At 40.5% G+C, this 26,810-nt stretch overlaps 1 protein-coding gene across 1 annotated transcript in view; it reads right to left on the reverse strand.

Moving 5' to 3' along the window:
* Positions 1-22,834, reverse strand: part of LOC111266625 (uncharacterized) — a 111,683-nt gene extending 88,849 nt beyond the window's left edge. The window contains exon 1 of the mRNA XM_022844262.2: positions 21,139-22,834. Within this exon, the coding sequence (XP_022699997.1) occupies positions 21,139-21,602 (464 nt within the window). The 5' untranslated portion in view covers positions 21,603-22,834. The remainder of the gene's footprint in view (positions 1-21,138) is intronic.
* Positions 22,835-26,810: the final 3,976 nt, after the last annotated feature.

Genomic DNA, 26,810 nt, shown 5'->3' on the forward strand with positions numbered 1-26,810 from the left:
CTAAAGCTTTATCGTCTTTTGATTGCGAGGTATGCTATCCCGAATATTAACGAAGTATAGTATACAACTGAATCGTTGTTACCTACCCTAGAGGTCTGGGGCTGAAGAGGTCAACTAGTTATAACATAGGCCGCATCTCAAGGCAACCTTATGAGCAACTCGATTTCGTAGTTATTTAATAGCGTCAATGCGTTTCCTCATAAGAACAATGAAACCGTTATAAATGCTAATGTAAATCGTGGAATTTTCAATTATAGGCCATCTAAAAGTGAGACCAACGATAGCAGACTCTGACCTAGTTATTCAGTTCGATTGAGTTGGATTAGATTATCTAAAAGATCGGAAAGTAAGCTCTTCTTGTGTAGATTTTTTTTATTCTGAGAGTGTGTAGCCATACACTTCTGAATTGAAACAACCACATTGTTGATATCACATCATCAGAGCAACCCTCTGAATTAACAAGGTACCGCTATTGCTCAAACCATTTGACACAGAGCTGATGCCGAACCCCGGCTGGAAATACATTTCTTATACTAAAAATAAAAATACTAAAAAGAACAAAAACAAGGCAGGAATTTTATGCGCGTGCGAGAGCCATGCGCCTCTAGAACTGCAGGTGCAACATTGAACTATTTAAACAGCCTCGTGGGGTCTAGTTTACTCCCACCAGAGTCACAGTTGATAGGCTTCGAGGTAGATGCTGGTAAATTTTACCCGATGATTTGAAAATAATGCTCAGTTTTAAATCACTATAACAAACTGTGTTACTGTAGATGTGCCTTTGACGAACCTCTGTTGATTAGGGTTCAGGAGCGATTTCGATGGTAAGTAAGCTACGTAATAATCGACTATGATTTCTTAAGCTAAGCTAGGTATGAATGCTTGTGTTCTACTGAATATTCAATGCCTCCTCTGTAGACTTACGTGGTTAGTGAAAGTTCAGAGAGATTGGTCAGATCCTTCCTTGAAATGTCGAATCAATATTATGCAGAGTAGCTTAGCAAGAGGGTTTATAAAGCTTTTACAGAAGATGGATTCATACAGGGTGGTACTGCATTTGGCAGGTCAAGTTTTTAAGTTGTCGGGGATATTTTAGTCGAAATAGAGATGGTGTTGAAGTTTCTCGTAAGTAAGCTACTTTTCAACCTTAGGGCGCACTGATACCGTCAAAAAACTCAATAACGGCTACCAAACGACAGCTCTATGACAGAAATATATTATTATTAATTAATCTGTCACTATTTGCAAATCTGACAGGTTCGACAAGTTACTGTGCATTAAAGGACAAAAAAAAATTATACTATTAATCGGCCAGAGTTTGTTGACATTTAAGCAGGCGTCTAGGGAAAATCGCGAACCAACCTAATGGTTCTCTCCTGCTCGGAGTCCCCATGATCGTAACTGCTCATCGAGACCGCCTGGATCCACTTGGGACGGTGGACCAACGGTGACACTCGCAAGCTGGGTGGCGAGATCAGGAACCGTCGATATGTTGAAGAAGTCTCTCTGGCTTTATGATGTCGACGGCTTATGGTTTGATATGCGGTCAGAAGGAGATTGGCGAGAGAATTTTTTTCGAAACCCCGTGTACGGGGACGGTGACAGGCTGTGAGAGGGACCCAGCTTCGTGTTTGTGACAGAGCTTGAATATAGATCTGTAATGGTGAAACTGAGCGAACGAGAAATCATGTTTGCCACCTCTCCGAGTCCATTGTCATTGGGGTGAATGTCATCGCGCTCCATGTCACCTCTCTCACAGAAGCGTTGAATCCTTTTTCCTGGGGTACCGGCTGCAACGATCTATCAACCCTGTTGATACTGCTTCATAAGAAAGTAATTTGGAACGTGTCTGTGACGGTTCACCTGAGCACCTTTATCATGACACAAATGGCGAAGCTTTCAGTGTGGTCACAGAAATCACTGACTGCAAGTTGATTTTCTGTGAAATTCAGCACCCATGTTTGCCGTCGACCGTAGGTCTACTTTTTTCGTCTTACCGCATTGGGCGTATGCGTGCTAAGTCACACAAGTTCCTTGCCTGACGAGACCGCTGGGTGTATTTACGAGGGCATTCTGCCGAAACTCAAATTATGATGATAACTGCTTTGTAAATCGGTTTGTGGGATGAGCTCGGCGAAGCAGTAAATGTCAACGTATTTAAATACTGAATGTGACGCAAAGGCGCAAATACTGATAAAACTAAGTTGGAGGAACTAGTCGTATTTCAGTAAGAAATGATAAATTTTTCCACTTGTCTATCTTCGTAAGCAACAGCTTGATCAAACACTGCCGTAGTTCCAGTGTTTTGGACTATGATATCTTTTATCGCAGAAAGCTCACCTATACGAAATCACTATTGCCGATCGCTGCGCTCCTGGTTTTACGTATTGCCCTAATCACTTTTGAAACGGCCGTGCAATGAGTTGGACAAGCTTGTTGAGCTTGTTTAGACATGCTGACAGCCTTTGCTTAGGAGACCTCAGTAAAACGTTATGCATGTCCTTGTGGAAAAAGAAGTAGTCCTTCATAGTTTTTGGAAAGTATCTCATCAGGAAGCTACTTTGAGTCCACTTGATCAAAAGCGAATTGTGAGAGAAGTGTAGGAACTTCGTTAGAGGACAGTGAGGCACAATGCTTCTTTATCACCCGCTCTTCACACGCGGTTTCGTTGTGAAGTCTCGATAGGAAATCGATTTTAATATTCGTGCTTGTGGACGTTTAGTCACCCATAGCGACAATTGAGCTAATCGAGGCATTGATTGAAAGTGTGACTGAAGTGTACGAATTTGAACTGATCACCCAAAGATACTATTGAATTGAATGAATACGGCCAAATGAACGAATACGGCCACCGTAATATAGTCTCTCTCTAGAACTATACGATGTACCTGCAGCAGCCCCCACAATATATTATATGAGACGATTCCGTTTAGTGCACAAGAAGCCGAACGAGATTCGATGCAGTTCTGAAGTCAACCTAATTTTCAGAAGCAAACATTTGCATTCAGCTGAAGTCGAACTCCGCATTGAATAAGAGGCCCTATGAAGGACAACACTTACGGAGGCAAATGTTCCTACAAGCTATTTTATTATTTGTTGTACAGAAAGGCTCAAAAATCACCGCACTGTAGTTGAAAATTGTTCATGTCACGTCTATTCAAGTAGCAGAAAGTATAAAAGTTGTTGCGGTAAAGAGCAAATTTAACCGAACAATTTTCTAGTATCGGCCTAATAACAGGAGGGCCTAATACTACTTATGTTGTACTGTGACAGTTACGACAATGACTACTGCAGTCTAAACGACTATGATTTTGTTCAGTAATATCGTAACAGTCTGATGTATATCCGGAAATGGTTACGCAGCTAAATGCATTCTGCAATGATAAGCGTACGCCGTATCTGTTTAACAGATGGATGTGTCCAGAGGCTTTTTTAAAACTATTAGGAGATTTCTGTTCCACCTTACATATTTTTCTAGTTCTCACTTTTCCAGGAACGATTTGTCCATGATAGCTATATGTCAACCAACGCACCCTGATTCTAAATTACTAAAGGACTAAATTTGTGAGTACTGCTCTGTCCTATTGTCATCTGTGCTTTGCTAATGCGAAGATCAAACCGAATGATGTCATTGATATCAAAGATAATTTAGTTGCTCCCACCCTTGTCGAAACTATAATAACGTGGTGCTCCACTCGAGTCGATAGTTTCACTCTACGAGGGTTTGCTACTCTACGAGGGGTACATGGCTAAACATATATATTACCATGTAAACAACGAGGTTTGAGTATGTTATACACTACTACTACTGAACATTCGGGTATTGAATTTGATATGAATCGAATCAGAGTGATTCAGATACGCGTTTGATGCAAATGTCTTCCTCGGGTACGTAAGCTTACTTGTCAACAGACGACATTCTATACTGATCTAGGTGGTGCGAGCAGTTCACTTAGTTGCACAGTGTACAAGGCTGCTACTAAAACTTCGAGCCCTGTCTTTGTGAGGTCCTATCCTCACATATAGTATAGTAAAAAGAAGAATGTAGTTTTCGCAATAATATTTCGCGACAGACAAATCTACCTGAGTAGTTCAGGTCCTTTAATTCGAATCGAACCCAAGTTCGATGTCCCCGAAAACTTCATAAATATTTGTTTATGTCTGAGTTTTTGTGATCAGAGGCACATCTTCAAGCGACACGACTTGCAGCAGAAAACTCGGCAGAACCTCGAAAATGGAGATAAGAGGCTATACCAGCTCTATCGAGAATATTCCTATATGACTGGTCTCGCGCCCAGCCGTACTTGGAATAACGCGAGCCCAAAATCTGTGATAGCTTTTGTTATCTCATCACGATATAAGCTAATAGTTATCATTGCCTAGTGAAAATCAGGCTAAGCGAAGTCCTACTCATTGAGCTAGACACCTGTACGTCCATCATATAGTACTTTGTATTATCTTAGACACCAGACTGTCACAAAGGCTATTACGGTCCCCGAAGTATAAACGTATGCATTTGACATATTCTAATGAGATGTATTGTAGAATCAAAATTAAATATCGGTCATTAGTGGTGGTTAACCAAGGTACAAATTTTTCGGATCAGATGAAACAATCTTTATTAACTTTGTATTTTAGCCACAGGATGCTTCCGGCAGATGAAAGGTAGATACGGCGTTATACCTTGAGCTATGCAAAGGTAGACACTTTGAATGCTATTTATAGATAGCTGTTTACTCTATTCATTGGTTTATCGATATGGGGTCGTTATTTCCTTCATCCAGGCGCACCGGGCTATTTTCCCAATAATTTACCCAACGACAATATCACAGCTTTTTGGAGCAATCTTGGCTGAAAACTCCGCATTGCCGAGCGGTGCTTAATTGCTAGCGAGAGCCAATCCTTTTCCGAGCCTTTTTTAAACATTGCTATAGGTAACAGGAGATCAGCGTAGCATTTTGCTGATTGGTGCTATGTTTTTTCGCCATGTTGGTAATGGGATCATATACTTACTAATGCTCTATATTATAATTGGTTTCAAGGTCGGCCTAACTGCAGTTAGCTATTGGTCTTGGAACTGATACAAACTAGAAAATCATGTTTTCTTAGTTTTACTCTCTTCTGGCTAGCATTATACAGGCGAGTTATCTTAAAGAAATCTCAAGCGCAAGTAATGATTCAGACAGCTACTTTTCAAAGTAAATAAAAACGGTGAGTAGTGTTTACGTTTTAAGGCTCAGATGAAATTTCTCTGTAATTTCTGTGGTGACTAACGCTTATTAATACTATGCGTCGCCTGCTATTTTAGTTGGTGGTATCTATTAGCTTATCTAGCAATACGATGACGGAAGAACTTTTATTTTTATTTCTTTTGGTATCTCTATACAAGAGATCAGTTGTACAGCGAATGTCGACATAAAAATCGAACGTCTGCGCAGAAATAACTTTGTGTTCACTTCCTGCAATAACGGCGTCAGTGTAACAGCGGTTTCATATGTATACGGCAAGATGACCGAGATACACTCTGAGTAACTTTGGCCGGCTATCCAATGCTGAAGCCTTGCTCTAATAGGTGTGAACACCTAGATACAATAACGCCTCGAGGGTCTAGCTTCCATTGGCATTCCCCCAAATATTAAGATGCACCCGTTTTCCCTATTACTTACTAAGGCGCACCTTCACCCTATGGAGAAGGAAAGCAGGTAATGTACACAAGCCTTTATACTCATTCACTTGCACACACGCATCGAAAGCGGAACTGGCAAACGGAAAGCGGAAGCATAATAAAAATAACCTGCCTACTGCTTTTTCAGCTCTACCGACTTATTGAGCTAAAAGGTAATCCGGTTAAGCGAAGTATTTCGATTCGGCTGTGGAAATGGACGCTCGAACTTTTTTGCCTCTTTTACCCCAATCGGAACATAAGAAATGTTAACTTTCTTGTTTTTTGCTTTCTAGTTTCGTAGGTGTTATCGTTTCTGCCTTGCTTGAAAGCTTTTTGAGGTATGCGTCAGTTGAATCATTTGTTTTCATCGTTAGGTGACGCCAATTCACATCGCGATAAACGTGAAGAAGGCGCATTTCTCCATAAAGCTTTCACTCTCAGTAGAGTGGACAAATCCATGCCTCGCGGGAGGAACGTCAAAGCTAAAGCGTCAAGGCAACTCGCTCTAAGCTCCTTGACCAGGCCGGCTTGGCCGATAGACAGAAGAAATGCGAAAAAATGAAAAATCTAAACTGAACAAGTCGGCAGACGACTCTTACGCCTCTTTCAAGTTCCTCGGTGGTCTCCGATACTTCCACGCCGCCCCTCGTCACGGGTCTTCAACCTCTTTAACGAAGCTTGATTGGGAGATAGATTTTCATTAATAATAACGCAGGGGAAAACTAATGATCTAGAAGCGAGGAGACGGCAGATGTGTTGGAACAAGAGCACGTCGATGGAGATGCTTGTTTCTTATATAGTGGGATGGAGGGGACGTTGAAATGGAAAAATCCAATACAACCGACGAAAGAGTAATTTTTGTTCAACTTAATCACAATTTGGCAACCCAGGCCAGGCCAGCCTAGGCTAAACCATGGCTTTCGAAGACGCTGAGGTGCCGCTGGCTGCAGGCAGCCACTGCTCTCGTTCTCTTCTACAAGCAGTCATTTTTTGCTATTAAACTCATGACACTGTGTGCCGCAATGCTAGTAAAAAAGAAAACAGACTACCTGGCAGAGAAAAAGATGATGGCGGCAGTGACGGCGGCGGCGATGACAACCTACAAAGGTACTTGAGCCGGACGCGGGCAAGAAAAGTAATGACAGAAGAGAAATGATTTCCAGGGATGACGACTAAGGATAAGGTGGCACGGTTTGACCAGCCAGACGCGGCTTCTACTGTCGCTACTTTAAGTTCTTATGTAAAAAAGAAGAAAAACAGCGATTGGCAAAGAGGGAAAAAGATGGTTAAAAATGTCGCCATTTACCTCCAAACTATATTGAGTCCTCCCTTGAGACTAAACTGAAAAGACGATTGATCCCAAATATATCGACAATGGGCGAGAGCAAATAGAAACTAATCCTCAGACGGCTAACGGAAAAACTAAGGAGCTAAAAAGAAGCTAGAGGAACAGAAGCCTGTTATGGAATATTGCACGTGTATTGTCAGCTTTAATAGCGACATGTCTAGGTAAAAATAGCAATATCGACGATGAACTGTTGATTACTTTGAAGATATAGATACGTAGTTGTCTAAGATGAATGAATAAAAAAATATCAAACAAAAAAAAGTCTTCCCGCAAACATATAGAGTGATCAGCGTACAAGCATACTCAAGCTTCAATCAGATCTTTAAATTTTAAGTAACCTTTTGGTTTTATTGAAAAATGATGTTTAATAAATGAATATGCGGTTGAAAAATCTGCTATTTGTTCTTACGGGTATGATCACATTTCGTTAGCATCAGAAGAACTATTTTAAAATTTATAAATAATACTGGGAAATTTTGCGTTCTTTCCTCGTTAGTTTTGGCCGTTACCGGGTTATACACCATAGAAACGTAGTACTAATCGCCTTTGACAGCAATATGTGATATGCTACGGAGATTAAGATGAGCCGCAGTTTAGTATCAAGACTTATTCATCAATTACGAAGAGGCAGATCGCTAAACCTTCAAGGTAACGAGGACATCACCTCATGAGATGGGGTACCTTCACTGCGATGTGACATTCTACGATAATAAATATATCCTCTACCAGGCCCGCTCGAGCCCAAGACAATTGGCTTATAGATCATGATCCGACGTCTACGGAAAGCAGCCTTTAAGAAAAACCGAGGCTGCTACACGATTGTTGAATATATTAGTAGCTATAATTTACGTGATAGACGTTTGTTTGCTTGCTTATTTCTATTTTAGTGTCAATAGAAATTGAACAATTAATTAAATAGTTTTATTATTAAAATTTTACTTTATCCAAGTTATGATTTGATCGTAGAAACATTTTAATGCACTTTGCTCAAGCGGTATGCGGGCACGCTGCCTTTGTGAGTGTTCTTATAGTTTGCATGATATGATGGAGTACAAGACAGCGATCTGCAGATTGACAAGGAGAACCTTTCACATGTTTCCTTTTTTCTGTTGCCTAAGCAACAGCTAGTCTAAAATATCATCATCACCCTCAATGTCAGGTACTACAATTTTGCCATCAAGTTCTCCACCTAATTGCGACCTATTCTAGTTATATCTAAAATGATGTTATGAACAACATAATGTATACTATCTAGGAATTACTTCTAAATATTATCTATATTTTCTAATATTCGACTGCATTTGGGATGCCCTCCTACTTGAAACAACCCAAGACCCGAGCACGGCTGTTTTTAGCCTGTCAGTTTTGGGGCATACAGCGCCCTTACGACGCACTTGCTATCCCCTAGGGTATACGTCTATTTATGGATGAATATGAACAGTAAATTAACAGTAACCCTTTTTTCCAATGCTCGAGGCATCTGCACGACACGTATGCCTTGAAGTCCTTTTGCCAGTCTGTTTTTTTAGGATTCAACCCAGTCATGGAGTAGTGTTCCTTCGCATCGGTTCGTCTTACACATGATTCAGTAAAAATTGGTGGAATTTGTTAAATCAACCTTGATTGTGTCATCTTTGCCAGTAGTCAAAATCTTTATATATACAGGTGAGCAACACCATCCCAATAGAAAAGAGAGTATACAGAACTATCTAAAGTAATTTCCGTCCTATGGTCCTATAACTCAACGAGACCCATACAACAAGAGATTCGAGATTAAGGATAGCACCAGCGGACAACGGTTGGCATAATATCTATCATAAGTTCCCTGCATATGGAGCACTTACATCTATAGGAAGGCTGGTTGAATCATCGAAATCTGGTTTCCTGCAAAGTCAGTGATGGAACCGATGCACTTCAAGGCGAAGGTTTGTCCCTTTGCGTTCGTTGTTCCCCATCGCATCTGAAGCAAGCACATTCCCATCAATTCCTACGAACTTCTTATTTCCTAAAGTTGGTCTGGAAGGCATTCGTCTATGTAGGTACTCGGACAGAGTCATTAGGAGATACGCATCGCCATTTCGGGTTACTTAGTGCCAATACTCTTTTGAGGAGAGGAAGCTTCGAGGCGATCTGATTATTCTCCTCTGTAAGATCCTCCCAACTGACGCGTGTGCCACGTTACGATCGAAGCCATTTTGAGATCGAATAAGGTGAAAATAGCCGCGAGGAACAAATGTCGAAGCGACTTTACCGTACATGAAGTGAAAATTTTGCCTTTCCGCACTTTTCAATAACCACGATTCTCTAGTGGATAAGCACAATGTATACAAAATCTGATTCTAACTATTATCTCTGCATAAAGCTCCCGCAATACCTATGTACGAAACATCGTTTTAAAGTACCTGTAATGACCGCCTTGCAGTTACTATCCAAAGTACAATGGAGGATGCCCTTTATTCAATAAGCAACCTTGAAGATAGTTAATTTTGTTTCACTAAGTTTACGCCTTCTCAAGTTCGTTCGAGGGAGGGTTTGAGATGAGCATAAAATCGTATCTAATCTCTAATCAAGGATAGACACTTCAATGGTTCTATGTTCAGCTAATATGACTTCTACGACAGTAACTGCGTGCAAGATAACGAATCGTAATAAACCACAAATGAACGTACTACAGATGAAATGCCCCGAAAGGACAAGCTCTTAGCACACCATTATTTGACGTTCCTTCAAATACCAAATCCACGTACAATACATATCTAAGTGACATTAGTTAAAAATAAAGTAACTTCATTGCGCTTCAAACGAAGCGGAAACCTTTTACCTGATAGCCACCCCGCAAGTTGAAACGTTATAGAATATATACTTATCGAAAAAAATATTAAAGGACGACATTTATGAGGTAATAGCCGTCGCCTGACTCGCGACTTCACCGCACTTGATATACAGGATAACGATAACGCTGGGAAATGGTCGGAACTACAGTACTTTCTCATTTCTGTATAAAAAGAAGATAACTTCGTTATGTGCTTTTCTAACGGATATCGTTCAATGCATTACATATTACCGCCAGTAGCACCATCCAATAGAGACCTTTACTAACCGTAAGCACTCTGTTGTTGCGCCAATCACGATAAATCGGTATACCTTTCTTAGGGATTTGCAAGTTCCAATTAGTAAACTGCGGCAGCACGACAGAGATTACGAAATATGCCGATTACGACATATAGTTAAATATATATATAACGACAGACAGAGATTTTAGAAATCTCTCAAAAAAATCAGCAGATTTTTTTTTGTATAGAAATATATTGCAATGATTTAACAATGATTCAGTTTTAATCATTTCCACACCCATAATATTCTCGAAAGCTTTGGAGAAAACTATGGCGGCAACTAAAACGACAATCAGTACAATGAAATGTAAGCTTTTTCGTCGTAATAATTCTTTATCTTAGCTATGTTGGCTATCAATTATGTATCGTAGTTTTTTGCAAAATATATCGTCGTTGGTGGTGTATATCCGTCTACCGGCCCAATTATGAGGTCAAAAGAATGTCGATCCACACACGTCTATTTGATGTTGACCGAGTAGCTACGCGATCTATAAGGGCGTACTGGATTCATTGTAGAAATAAGTTAACCAGGCCAATCGCAACTAAGAAACTCGTTGAAACGTTAGCCGAAGGCCGGCTTGAGCCCGAAGGAAGGAACGAGTCGAATATGTCTGATGACCTTTCTGTGCTTTGAGATACTCTTCGATTCTTCAAAATCATTTTTTTTTTACAGATCTGCGATACAAATCAGAGTTACATCGGCGTACACACAAGCCCAGAGACGGATAAAACGATCTACGACGGCGGATACCGGCTGTGTTGGTAACACATGTTCTTGAATACAGTTTGAACAAGGCTCAAAGGGAGTATTTATTTGCAGTAGTTACCATTTTTACGCCCTAGCAGGAACACAAACATGGGCAGTACAGAAAAGTTTAACCTCTCTGCAATGCACGCGTCGTGTTCACTACTTACCACATAACACAGAGAAGGCGACGACAACCGATTATGACGTTGCCAACTTAAACTATATAGGATATATAAGTCCTATAAGTATATCTAAAAATAGTCGTCGCAGTCAAGTGTATTGCAAACGCGGGTAGAACACAGATAGTTTTTGCCACAGCGGCTAGAGCGGCCACAAGGTACAAAAGGCCACTTGAGAACATTAACTTTTAACGACAGGGATGAGGGACCGTCAGCGTTGAAATCGCCTACGGAAGCGAAGGCGAAGACAGCCATCAACAAGAATACAGAGATCAAGAAGAGCCACGTGAGTGTACTATGAAAGAGCATGGAAAGACAGACATGTAAAACCGAGGCGGGCCCTGGGCCGCACCAAGGTCTTGAGTAGGCGGAAAGGAATCGTGAAGAGCAGCCCGACCAATAGTTTTTTCTTGTCGTTAGCAGCCCAAATGAGATTGCGTTATCTCGAACTATTTATTACTGGCAATCACAGCGGTTCTTCTGTCCTGGGCATGCAGCAAGCCTACAGTTATGCATACGAAGCACGCACATACAATTTAAATATTACAATAAACATTTGTTTTCGTTTCGGCTCAGTTAGAAAGCGAATATGTTTGTAAAGCTTCCACTGACGATGCTATATATAGTTATTTCTGCTTGAACGATAGACACTATCGTTCCAGTTCTTCCCGTTTGTCTGAAAAAGGTGGAGTTCCTCACGGCTAAACTATGCTAATCTAATACTATCATGATAGTATTAGTCTAACGCCACGACTCTTGAAAATTGCCTTATATACTAATTAATTCCCCTATATAGTAGTAGTCTAGAGCTTCTTCAAATTCCCTTAGAAAATTCCTTAATATAGTGTTGTGTTGTGTTTAGTTCAACGCATTTAGAAATTGAATGCCTGAGGGCAAATTGCTTAGCGGCGATAATGGTAGAGCTCGTAATGGGTCCCTGTTGAAATACTGAAACGAGAAGCATAATAGGTAAAACATCGTCATGTACTAGATTCTCTAACCATTCCGCGTTCAAATTTTGCATGGCCGTCAAATTCATACATGCTTAAAATGTATAAAATGTAACTCCGAATTTTGCCTGTGCTGTATTTTAATGTGGTATATGAACATAGATTTTTATGAAATTTTCTGAAAATTTCGAACTCACTGTCTGTAAAAAATCCTTCAAAGCACCTCCTTATATCGTTCGCTTAGAGCTAACAAGGGCTCTTAACATCTGCATATGCATAGGTGATAAGCAAGACACGTTAGGATAACGCGGCTGCAAAGCTCAAAAGGTGACAGTGCGCCCTAGCCTATGCGCTCTGCGAAGAGACTCTCCGCGTAACAGGCTTTCTCTCAAATAATAGCAAATGTAACCAAAGCGTACATGCGTGATGCGCTCGCGGGTTACAGAGCCATAAGGATGAATGATGCAAGCAACATTATTTTGCCATGTTTTTAGTACGTCCAATCAAAAGGAACGTAACTTCCAAGTCATACGCTCCTGCCTCCACTCACAGCCCCTACTTCCAGACAACACAACTTCGGAAGATTGATAACAAATTCTAGTTTCACAGATGTAAGACTAATGATTCGAGCAACTCCACCGCCCCGTTTCCGGTTTAACGAAATACTTTTTTTTTTTTTAGACAGGAAAAAAGCCTGTAAGTTGTGGACCAAAGCGGTTCAAGCAACATGGCACGGAAATGGATTTCGATGGTTTAAGTCGTAAATGGCTCACGGAAAATCAAATTTTCGTACCAGGCCGCACCTACATGATGCCGTTTGCTTTCAAGTCAAGCAAGGGCAATTTTTGCTTTGATCTTTAGATCGAGATGCAGGAACAAAGCACTCGAGTCGTGTGTTGTATACAATTTAGTGAGGTGCTTCAAAATCAATATGCGTTTTTTTTCGTGCATGCCTCGTTAATGTCTTATCAATACAATTGAAAACTAGTTACACACACGCGCAGTTTAAAAAATACAATAAACGTAATGTTCTTTAGGCCACATTATCTTCATGAGCATGCCCATGTGAAAGGCACAGATGAAACGAGGTCTTGCTTTTGCGAAGGCCTAGCTAATTACAAGAAATTATACCGGTGGAAAACTTGTTTTCCATTACCTTCGCCCTAACGAACACAGTTGGAGACTGGTGAATCTACAATTTAGAAAAATTAACTTCTAAACAGGGAAAAAGGAATTTTCGGCGGAATTAGACTCTTCAGATAGCCTTACTCCTAGTTATATACCTACGTCTCACCTTACTTCAAATCTGCTTTTCATTCCGCTCTCTGCTATATGCAAAAAGACCACATTCTAGTATTTACTTCAGTATATACACCGGCTATCTTGTTAGTTGGTGCCGCCTTTCAATCCTAATTACAAATGACACCTAAAATTCAATGCAGTAACTCTTCAAGCAATGGGACGGATACGTACTTCTTTCTGTCTTTTGTTCTAAAAGCTAGGAAAATTATGACGTGGAGAGTGAGATCTTTCGCTAGATCAATGTACGATCAGCTTGCGTTGCATTAATCGAGGTGATATATACAAAATCCTTTTTGAATTGAGACCATATCTTACTCTACTTCATTGGGCTCTTCATCGCTTATGCTAAGGCTAAGCGATTCCTGTCCTAGCAAATTGGCCAGCAAGTATTGTGAGCGTTCTAGCGTGACTGGTAAGCAATTATGTTAACATAGATCAATTACCACCGTATTACGCTGTACGTATTTGTATGTTTTGTTTAATTGAAATATAATGTATGGTATCGCCTAGAAAGTGGATGGTTTTACGGCAGAGTAAAAAAAATGTAGGTTAAAAAAAAGCTGAATGGCTTCTTTAATAATTTTGAGAACAACTTCTGAGAAAGAGATATGGTTACTTGCGTTTACTGAACGCATTGATTTATACATTTTGCTTTTGGCGAACAAATCCGCCAATTTCTTCTATATTCTTCTTGGTGACAGAAGGCAAGTAATCAATATGGACGTGACGTTTTTGACTTTGGGCAAATCTCTTTTTGCTCTTTGCTTCTCTACAGTCTAATAGTAACACCTATGCTTGCTTCAGATACGAAGTCTGCAATTCAATGCCCCATCGTTTCAAGTCGCCCCCATGAGGCTACTCGTTCAATGTCTATTTTAGGAGGATACATTTCGGGAATTAACTTACACACGAATATCATATTTATTAAAAAACGCTTCATATCTCTGCATTTTTCTCCCAAAGTTCACCTCACAGGATAGTTGATGTTCGACTGAAGAAAAATCGCTATTTACTATTATATTTCATATAAGCTGAATAAGAGAAGGCGAAATTTGCAAAGCGTGTCCTTATTTGCTTTTTGACCCCCGTTAACGAACTACCCAGTCCAACAAACACGGAATAGTGTCTATCTATAAACCAATTCCACCTGACCACTATATATATACAAGACCGCTTTGATTCATCGAAGAAAGGTCCAGATTTTCATTATCCGATATATAAATATATCGGGAATATGTTATACTAGCGGTACACATTACATTTATGTATTATTCATGTCAGATGCAAGAGTCTCTTGCAGACTTAAAGCAAGCAATTTAGAGGAAGATTTTCGATAATAACCTTACTATAGTACAGGGACGTAACAGATTTTCGTATAACCCAGTATGTGTTTCGGTCGTGTCAAACATTTTCAACCCAAATAGTTAAAAGTTAATAGTTGAATGCCTGTAGTATTGAATCTTACTATCGATGAAGACTACCCATCTACGCTGAAAAAGTAGAATTTTCATTTTTTTTTTTGTTGAGGGCAAATTATTTTACAGAAGTGTCCCTTACCTTTCCAATAGCCATTTTCAAAGTAGAATGAGTATTAAGGTAACTAACTTGCGCATACTTTGCATATGGTCGAGATAGTTTTTAGAAAAAGGATAGTTTTAGTTTCTATTCTGTGTATTTTACAAGCAGCTTCGTGTTGGCTTACGAGTGATACAGTGTTTGGTGTTTACAGGCTAAGACCGCCAATGATTTGAATTACTATGGAAATGTGGGCATTTTTCTTTTTAAAAGAACACTGCATAACATCGAGGCTAATCCCTTGTTCAAAGAGCCTGTCTAGGGGATATCCTGCGACGATTGCCTGCAGAAGCTCCCACAAATAGATGCACATTATTATATATATATATAAAAAATTTTTATCATGAAGTGGAACTCCGAAGGTGTCCGAAAACAGTCCAAGCGGTATTTACGACTTAGCTGAGCGCCAATGTTCTTTCCCATTCGTCAACTCTCAAGTAGAAAAAAAGCATCTAAAATATATGACTGACATATTCGGACACGTTAAAATATTAAACTGTATTTATACACGTTGCCTATTCAGACTGTGTTTTACGTAGTTGAGACATATCGCAACTGGTGGGTGCGTAAAGCGGTTTATCATAAGCCATATGTTAGCGCTGTCACGAAATGCTTTACAGATAATCTTTTATAGAACTTTCTTGCCAATTGATTCGTTTAGTAGCGAAGAGGTCTTCAAAACCTCGAAGTCCACATTTGTTGATCATTACAAACAACGGAAAGAGCCACAGGACTAACTTTGGAGCGTTCAGTGTGGCAAGGACGCTGTTGCAAGTAACTCGCATTACTCAATGTCGCTTTATTTCCACACTAAATCTAAGGCTCAGATTGGATTTTTGATAAAGAACATATATGCTCGCCTTCATAAGTTCGAGCTGTCAAGTAGTTTAATGGTCTTGACATATGTGAAATACCCAAAAAAAACAACCTGCTGCCCTTAGGTGAACTTCCTACGTTACAAATGTCTGCAGCTGAATCGCTCGTCGCAAACGCTTACTGTGAAAAGGCACGCAACCATAAAAACACCTGTCAGGGAAAAGTTCTCTCACGGCTTGAAAACGATTCAGCGCTTCAAAGGTTCGACAAAAAACAAATAAAAGCAATAGGAACTGGGAAAAATACGTTGCCAGGTCAACGCGGATCGTAAAGCCAGTTCGTGCATTTTATTATTTCTATGGGAATATACTATTCCGATTTGTAATATCTGCCTGTTGGAACGATGAGACATTTAGTTCCAGATGCAGTCCTGCAGGTGTGCTACAGTCGTAGTTTTCCTAATTAATGGAAAAATGAAGATATCTTTCAGGAAACTTTGCAATTTCATTTAGTAACACGAAGGGACTAAAACAAAGGAGGACGGAGGCGTCGGAGGAGCAGTTTTTCCGTACGTCGACGTAAACACGTATTGCTTTACTCTGCTCCGCGGCTAACATTTGTTCCTACTACAAACTAAAATTGATTAGCGCCTTTTCGACCTCATGGTCAAGCTGAAGACAAGCACATGCGGATGTCCTCTATAGTTTGAACCAAACTCACGAGAGTTCGACGAAGGTTGGTAATAACGTTGCGTTCTCGTTTGATTGTTATACCTCATTGACTATTAGAACGATTCATTGTAAGTTACTGTATAGAAAAACTTTTTCGCCACTAATTACTAAAGCCAGCTCCTAACCTTTTTTACAATACAACAGCATTCGATTTTATAGACGTGGGACGATGAACGGATTTATCAGTGCCATCAATGATATGTTATGTAGAAGGATGGACTTGTTTCGCGAGCGCAGATGTCCTGCACCTTCCAGAAACGTTCTTTAAGGATTCATTATTTGCTGACAGAGTGAATGCATGTAATAGATATGCGCTAAGAAGCCTCGAATAGTATCTCTTCGAAGAAGTAGGGCGTCTTCCAGCAGCATGTTTAGTAACGATAACAAATGCCAGCCGCCCAGTAGTGATAGATATCGCGATGTCGACCTACGCGATAATTTTGTAAATGATTTAAGTGTGTAGGTTGGTTCATTACCAGTTGCGGACGACGGATCGTACGATGCTGGAGCAAGGGACATTCATCATGTTGTAGAGTGTACCAAAACAGAGGAAAGCATCAACATATTGAATTTCGCACACGCACCCGTTAATACGACGATACATTTTTACACACGGAGTATTTTCTCTGGCCGATTGCACTCATAAACAATTTAAAGAATTCCGTTTGTATTTATGATATTTATCTAAAAAATATTTGACTAAATACAGCATATTACTCAGCAGAGAATAGAAAACTCAGTCGTTCATCGTTGGAATGGAACAAGACGTTTACTACTCAGATGGTACGTAACAAAAAAAAAAAAACATGTGTGTGAAAAAGGGGACGAAAGAAGAAAAGTAGATACGTTCAACAATGCAGATTTGTCCATAACCCCCTGTTTTTCTCCCCGGAGCAAGGTGGATTCCGACAGAAATGAAAAGGGTAATTTTCACTCCGACTAATTATTTTTGAAAGGACACGCTTAGATGCACTGTTACGCCAGTATAGGTGCTCATTCGTGAGTAATTATCTGACAGCTATTACGCCTAGGTTAGTAAATAACAACACCTTACTCATAAGGTCCCATTAACTCGCCATAGGAGCACCGTTCTAACCGCGTCCTCTTATAAGCTATCAATGTACAAACTGAAAGTTGATCTTGCGAAACGGCAGTCCGCTTAGTAATTAAAAAATCACTACGTTTTACAGTCGGGTGGTAGACAAATGAATCCCTAGAATAACGGCCCGTAATTACTTCAGGCTAGGTTAAAAGTAAAAAAAAAGCAAAAACCTTATGTGTCATTTAACAAGATTACGATTAAGGCGGGCAAACAGTGTACGGCAGTGCCGTTAACGGATTAAGATTGCTCACGTTGAATACCATTAGCGATTAGTATTTGTTGATCGTTAGTTGTCTGGATAATGTCTTTATTGCGCGCTTATCTTTTAGATGGGTAAGCTATTACTGAATTCATGGTACACTCCAGACCTATGCGCCATGCCGCGGAGCATAGATTCTAGGCCTATTACGTTTTTTAAATGAGATACAAGCATCGATATGCATCACCATTTTTCCGGGACGATGCCGAAAATACGGTATCATCTGTTGCAGGTTTTTAGTGATTTCGACCTCGAATTCTCTCTCCACGAAGTCCCCTTTGTGTAAGACCTAACACGGCCTTGTTAATTATGCGATATAAAAGATACGAGGAAAATATTTTTTGGCATCCGCTGAACTCAGTTTTCAGAAGTCATTTATTTTCCAGAGTTTTCCAAGGTTTCGATGGCACTGCTCCTTTAGAATCATGAGAAACTCTCAAACTCAAACATTCCCAATGGAAGCTGACGGGCACAAAGGTCATCACGTACAGGTCATTCACCAATCCCTAAAATCTGAAAAAACTAATTTTGAGAAACTGTTTCAACAAGGCGTCGTCTTTGCTCAGTTTCTCCATGGTAGTAAGCGTTGATAGTTCACACGCGATATTTAAGCTGCGCACATTCTGTTAGAGTGCAGCGGCGCGGCTGAACACGTACTTGTTTGCCTTATGTTTGCTCGTGGTCACTATTAATATTACCTGCTCGGCAACACCAAAAGCTTTGTTGTTCTGATACAAGGCGGACAACATCCACCCTTTTGCGTTTCCTAGCTTTACTTTTACCTTTACCAGTCATACCAGCTCCAGCGACTGACTTACTTACCAGCGATCTTTTTTTCCTTTCCTTCATTATCGACCACCAACATATAAATGCATTAATGCTTCTATAAAAGCCCCAACCAGAACACCGAATCGCAGACAATTAGTGATGATGCCCTTCCTCGGATAAATGTATAGACACCACATTCCTCTGAGCTGAAAATACATCTTCATGCACAGCTTCGAATCCAGTCAGTTCTTTATAAATTATAAACTATTCGAATTTAATATAGCTATATGCGCTTGCTCATGTGTCCATCAAGGCGCCTAATAGCGGCATTCGTCATTACAAAGCGACCAAGGACTGCTTTGCTTCTTGTGCATGCTCTACGCTTCTGTGCATGGCGAGTTTCTGTAAATGGACTCTACACATCGTGTACAAGCAGTGCATGCCATTGGGTAGTACTAAATCTTTATCGCGACCGTTTTCTCTTTCTCTCTCGTGGTATATTCTATCGCATATGCCCGCATGTGTTGCGGGCGCTTCGTTTAAGCAATGTATTCTTTTGCTAGAAAACAATAGATCAAGTGACTGCTTGAAGCCATGGCGACTTCGGTTGAACTTTTTTTCGTCTTTGTTACGGGGACCCAAATATGAACACACCTAGCAGTGGCCACAAACGCCCAAGCAGAGACAGCTGCCTCTGTTACTAGGCTGAGTTTGGTAATGCTTGCCTAATGAGTACGTCAACTGGGCCTAATCAAAGGCACCCAGCAGGTGGTAATAACATGCTTCTGCAGTACTTCCATTTTCAATCATTATTTCTCTTGTGACCCATATGGTCAAATCTCCCCTACCACCACCACCACCATTGCCAAAAGTCATTTTCGCCACTCAAACGAAGTCCGAGGATTTCACTGCGACCGACTGGTATATACGTAAAAGGTCCATAAACAAATACAGAAACGCAGATCCAGATCGTGTACTACTGTCCGAGGTAATCTACGATGATAAGAAAAAACGTTGAAAATAACTGCGATGATAGCGTAGTGGCAGAAAGCTGAAGATGACGAAGCCGATACTAGTAACCATTAAGAGTTCTTAGTAGAACTCTTTATGGACATCTAATACGATATCGGTAAGGAAGATGTCATCGATAAAAAATTGGACCTCCCGAACGTACTAGTTTTTTGCTTGAACTGAAATGGGTAAAAGATGCTTATAAATAAAAGTTTGCAAATCAGATGCGATTCCACGCGCTAGACAAGGCAATGCGTGCACTGCCAATTTGCCATGTATCCTATGTCGTTCTGGTGCTTGCTGCTGCTTTTGGGCAGCACATTTAAAAAAGTTGTGGGGCAATAACTTGTGCTTAAAGAGTACAAAAGGTGTAGGTAGCTGGCTGCCAGAACCACGCGCGTTCGCTCTGCTTGCTCAGCAATACAAAGTTTCATTTGGGGGGAATCGATTAAAATTCAGGAAGTATTATGGCGTCAGCCGTTTTAACCAGCTTCTTACTGTTTTCCTCTCATATCCATAATTACGTTTCCAGGTCTCTGAATACGAAAAAGAAACGTAAATATTACTCTCGGCGGAGAGAGACAAATGCGGAAGGATGAAAACGGAAATAACTAAACTAAAAAAAGTGAGGAAGGCAAGGAAAACAGACTAAAATTATTATTAATATTATTATCAACATACAGCTCCAGTCATATCTATTATCGCAGTGAATGAACAATGTAGTGAAAATTGGGCCTTCCACCAACGCCAAGTAAACAAGGATGGTCGTGGGTTGGCGATAGACTTTGAAGCAGGACCATCATCCACTAAATTGCTTGATTACCTTCAAAAAGCACTTGTATGTAATCGTTCTTCAAAGTCAAGTCTTCTCATTGATTCGATGTACATATCGTTTGCCCTACGAATAAATATTCCCCGGTACACTCTAGACTAACGTATCTTATATATATATAACTACGAATCAATAATGCCGATAACATTCTGAAACATAAGACCATTAGAATTCCGTTCAATGGAGGACCGTCTTAGGAACAAAGTTGAAAAATTACGCGGCCGGCACATAAAAAGACACATAATATGGATAGACAAAGGCCAATGCTGTTAATTGTCTTTTTGGTCCCCTGTATTACGAGGGGGTCATGTTGTGGTACGATCACATGTGTCGATGACTAAAAAACACGCAAGATTGAAACAATATATAGAACTTTTTTAAATCGTTCGGGCGACATAAGTAAGCAAATAATAAATTACAAAGATGTCAATTGAATAGAACAAAAGGCCGTCTATAATCAGACATGTAACAAGAATGCAAAAATTCCCTAATGCGTCAGCACGAGCTTGACATCGTTGTTTACAATATGTGATATTAATTATGATTTTATCTGCGAACAGCGAATTTGTTTCGCAATTTTAGCATTGCGGGCTGCAACTCTGTCACGACATGTGGTTCCTATGTAAAAATGACGACCCAAAGTAGAATACACACTTTCAGCATGATTTTTCTATTTAGTTATACGTCTAATCGTATATTGGAAATCAATATAATGAATACAACTAAAAGTTGTGCTCACCTATAAAGCTTGTCGAGCTTGTGCGTGTTGATTTCGCCCATCTCAAGATGGACCTCCTCAACTCGCTCGAAGTTGTTGCCTAAACTAGGAACAATGTTGTAGAGCCAGGACGAGTCCTTCGGCTGTGTGCTTCCGTACGTGGTCACGGTCGAATAGGGATCCACGTAAACAACTTCGGCCAGTAGCATGAAGACGACCAGGACGAAAAACACGCCAAGGAAGTAGACGGAGCGTGAGTTTCGTTCCGAGGTCTGGCGCGCCCGATGCATGGCCTGACGTACCTGACGCCGCATCAGGCGCCCACTTCTGCCTGACAGCAGCATGCTGTTTGCGAGTGCTAGCGTGCCGGGCAATTTTGGGCTCGAATTAAGCTGCACCCTTTGACTAACTTCTTCGGCGTATCTCACGAGGCCGTCGCCGCCACTACAGCTTCTGTTTGGCTCATCATCACAAGTACGATACATAGACGATCACTTAACATTATCGAAGATATTGATCTAACACAAGGTGCAGATACATACGAATTACTTAACGCTGTCTACGCACGGACCGCTTTCATTTGACTCTTATGATATATGCTGCTGCTGCTGCTGCTGCTGTAGACCGCAAGAAATGTCTGCTGGCTAATGCCAAAAATAAAGAGCGCCACAGTTGGAAAAGAGCACTAACCACTGACCAAATTGATGAGCCACGTATGTACACAAGAAATCGAACAGTGCAATGTCAACAAAATCAATAGTCAGACGGTCAGACAGATGCATAACAATAACAACACTTCGTTGACCTTATCAACTGGTAGAACTACACTCACGGTGGAACCCACATCACCATGCAGATTCTTATAAGATTGCGACGTTTTCCGAGAAAACACGAACCATGGTCGCGCGTAAGGTAAAACCGCGCACCCCCTCTACTCTTGTTGGCTGTATTTCGGGCAACAACGATTTCGACAAATAAGCGTAATACTACGATTTATGTGTACGCGCTCCGAAAGATTAAAAAAAAACCGGAAAAAAAACAGCTTAAAAAGAGACTGCCCGACAACCCGGGCGCGGCCCACACGCGACCGCGTGCTAACAACAACCGTCACCCCTGTAGAAACGGGCCCTGCAGGCAGCTATGGTGGTTTGTCTCTCTGCCAGTGGTATGCGTGGCCGGAACACCTAAAAGCACTGCGGGGGTTCTATGGACGCAGCCATGTTTGTTTGATCCAGTCAGCCGTAGGGAAAGGACCGTAAAGGGAAAGGGACTACCCCTGCTTCGCCCTAACCTTTTCAGCCTGTCCTGATCTCAGGGGGAAGACAAGACGGCTATGGGTAAAGCATGAATGCCACATAGCTTCTCTTACCACAGTGGGCTCCCAGGATTGTGTAGCCTTAAAAAGAAGTCCGTCGGTCAGCCGCGCTCGCGCACCCCACTAGTAAAAAGCGAAAGCGCGGCAATGTTCAAATGTAATGAAAAATCTTTTATTGGACGATGGCGAAAGTGCATGATGCTTTACAAAATATTGATATTTGTAGTAGATGTAGTATAATCTCTGTTTGCAGGCTCCGGGGCTTTGAGTAGCAAGCAAAGACTGACTGCGCCACGAAATACTAACCAAATGATCTAGGGACTTTAATGTATGTAGATCATACGCTACCAGCATTAGAGATTGAGGCAATATAGTATATAAAGGTGTGTTTATCATTAACTTTACGAATTAAATACCGTTATGAATGGTGGTTGATGGTTCTCTTTGAGCGTGTATGTACTGCTCGCCTTTGACATCCCAAGGTAGATTCGGTGACTCGACGAAAATATTTTATTTTTAGAAATGCAATGATTTATGGTCAAAGCTGCGATGCAAAGAACAGCGAGTGCCAGAAAACAATGACTGCTCACAAGCATACGCTCCAATCAGCCTTCGTATGGTTATATTTGAAACTTGAAATAGGTTAAAAAAACGACCACAGCTTATAAAACACATATCAAAATAACGACATCAAAAGCCCGTCCGCTCAATTTTCGTCGATGTGACCTTACAACCGACATTTAACGAAATTCGAACTTCTAGAACAATTGCTACGAGGAGATCGGCCACGTTATTTCGGAAACCACTTTAGACCTCGCTCACTCCCGCGGTCTGATATGCTTTCCGTTTTGATAGTTAGCTTGCCAAACAGGAGACTGGTTACATTTATATAGTTGTCAAGATAATCTTTAATAAAACGCCAACATTGAATGTTAGAGCAGTACAACGACGATACACGGTGGGTAGGCTGCTTCGATTTGGAGGCATCCAGCATTCGTCTGCATGTTTATGCATAATTGTACCATCTCAAAATGAAAAGTGTCCTTGTATATGTAAGATGTATGTAAACAACGCATAGATTTCGTCAGCTGAAACTTCCGTCGCATAAAACTTAACTTAAAATAAAAGCCTTTCACTTTACGTTTATATAATTATTAAGTACAACGATGCATGTCAATCTAGATGAACCTTAGAGTGGGTTTTTGTGCGGGCGAAAGTGGATATTTCCGTCAATTTGAATGGAGCCTGCTCTTCGGAACGTCACAATCTTTTTTTTTCGAAAAAATATTTAGTACCTTAAGCTACATATGCGTCTTTCGAATGAGTGCCAAAGATTAGGATCGCTGTCTTGTACAACCGATATAAGATTAAGAACAATACAGAATATACTCCCGTTTTTGAAAATTGTACTCCCATTACCTTGCTGCAGAAGTTCTGTTTTGATTGACTTCCGATCGTATTCTTATGCTCGAAGAAACAAGTACTTCTGACTTATACCATTATCTTGATAGTAAACGCAGGCACCTAATGTAACGCTGTTCGCCTAATGGGCTATTGACTGTGAAGTAGTCGCAGCATCACCGATTCGTCGTAGCTGAACACAGCGCCCATATGTGTGTGAGAAGCATGTAAAATTTACATTACATAACGAGAAAGGACTAAGTAACGTTTCAAAATGCGAAACCTGAGGTACTTAAAGGTCGAACGGAATCATGCCTCAATAACACCTGAACATATTTTTCAATAATTCACGTCCTTATATATATATATATATATACACAGAGAGGGAGAGAAAGCACTAAAGATAAAAACGTATACTAAAATGCCATCTACGTATCGATAATTTTACTATTTGAATGCTGTTATTATAAAGACTATAACTGCACTTGGATGGAACCGTTCTACGGGCTAAACGGCGAGTACATATACTTCATCCAATATACTTGCAATAATGCATACATCAGCATTTTGAATATAACTCTTTCCAGACAAGAGATGCCTTATTTGTTAAAGGTGAACAAAATGTTGACACCAAGGGAAATAGATATTGTCGTCCAGTTTGGTTTTCAAATAGCGAGCTACGGCTCTCAGAGCTTTCAGGACTCGACGGTCTGTGTAAACCGTTGAAGCCACATAGCATGCTGTCAAATGGACCAGTAATTAACTTGCCAAAGAACTAATCTTACGCCTTTCAACTATTGCTCTCTACGGTATATGGGTACATAGTACTCGCACATGAGAAGTAGTTAATTACCATTCTAGAAATCATTCAAAACGAGGGCACTACACTCCATCTCTATGAGTCAGATGACACATTTAATGAACTCAGCTGGTGACATAAATTAGCATTGGCTACGAGAGACCTATCGGCTGGTAACTGACCTGAAACCAATCAATAAACAGTGCCGGTTCCCCGTATACCTTGAACGCTGACTTGCAGCGAAATCTGATCGCAAACAGGCTTAGATCGATGAGTATTATACGATTTTTTTCAATAACTGCCTAGTTCATCAAGCGCAATCTGAAGAATAGCTCAGTGCATAATAGACCTTATGGTCTAGGTCCGAATTCGGGCATGGACACACTTTGTTGTATCTTGGAAGCTAACCATCCATACGACGGGCTGACGGTAATGCTATACGTAAGACTCAAGAGGGGTAACGGCCAATGCCACACGATTCATTGAGTTAAGCATATTTTCCGAAGCTTTCTAGCCTCCAGAAGAAGGCTGAGCTGTTTACCGAGCGCTTTGCGACCCGCTCACTTGACTTGAAATAGTATTTAGAGATTTTAATCACAGGATTCGGTCACCATCTTGAAAATTCGCTCTCTACAATCGTTCAATACAAACGTCTTTCGCTTGTGACAGCTATTCTAAAACTGCGTCCGATATCATTAGAGTCCAGGAAAAAATCCTCCCTGCGCAGATACAGACGCCTTTTTTACACCTTCATTTTTTACTTGTCCCAAAACTCATCCTACGATGCACCCAACGCAAATGGTATTTTTCAACTTCGGGCTAGGTAGCTAACAACGACAAGAATCGAGATAAGAAGAATATCAGGCAGAGTAAGCTACACTAGGTGAGCTAGAAGCAAACAACCATTATTTAAATTATGTGCTAAATAGCACATGGCACTTGTTTTGTGCAGCAGAGATGGCACGTAAGTTATTATCTTTAATATAGAATCTACGCATACTATTAACTCGCCATTCATAATATTGTAGTTTACAACCTGGCTACCAAATACCATCAGACATATCCAACTCGAATAAAATGGCCGTAAACTTCGTCTAACAAGTTGTATGTTGCATATTAACCGAACTTCCCTGTAGGATTAACAGATTTATCCTTTGTCTTATGGAAAGTCATTGAAATCGAACCCGAGTTCGTGACAAGTTGAAAGGATTTCACATCTAAAAACACGTTACCACACGTGGTTATAACCTATTGCATGTAGGTAATACACGTTTCATTTTGCTACAAGAAATATTAAAGGACCGACCGAAGGTGCGCAGCAGGTTGTCATGCAGACTGGGAAAAATTAATGATAAGAATATTGTGGGATCAATGTGTCTATTTCAATTTTCAGTTCACTTCATAGAAATGTTTTTCTTTTAGTTACAAAGATTTGAATTGAACCAGTGCTCTAAAAAACAGAATCAACAATAGTAATTACGTTTGCAGCTTCGCTCTTATACTTTTACCCCATCTTGTTGCTAATAAACATTATTCTGCTACATATGCCTCCTTTATTTGGCTCAGCGGAGATATGTGCTTAGTTTGACTAAGTCGAGATGGTAAATTACCTCCGATAAGGCTGAACTATCTAACTGAATTGGCGAGAGGATACGCTTTAGCCATTCAAGTTCAATTGTCGGAATTTAGCTCTAATACTAAAACTTAGCAGACATTATGTCGGCACTCACCGACTTGCTCTGTAAAGGGTCCAGAACCGCTACTTTTAAAGGAATCCTTCGCACCTCAACACAACAGTATTTCATTTATCGATAAACCATAATAAAGCTCAGAGCAAGCCATTGTCATTCAAGAATCGCAGTAATTAATTCAACTTGAATATAAGTTATGCCGGTTTTAATGTTCGAGAAGTTCTGTAACTACATCTTTGCTCGGTACAGTCCGCGACCTAATTAAGGACAAACTAGTGGCATTCGGTACCGCGGGAAATTAGGATAATACGCCCGTACCTGCATTCAATTATGTAAGAAATACTAAATTATGCAAAAATCCTGCCCCTATTGTGGTTACATATGTACACGTTAGTGAACGCCGCGTTTTGCTTCTTTACCCACATTAAAAGGCGTGTAATAGGAGGGTCATTAACTGTTCGTATACATATTAAAGCTGCTTCGAATA

Source organism: Varroa jacobsoni, unplaced genomic scaffold, assembly GCF_002532875.2.
Source record: "Varroa jacobsoni isolate VJ856 unplaced genomic scaffold, vjacob_1.0 scaffold_1104, whole genome shotgun sequence".
NCBI classification, from domain to species: Eukaryota; Metazoa; Arthropoda; class Arachnida; order Mesostigmata; family Varroidae; genus Varroa; species Varroa jacobsoni.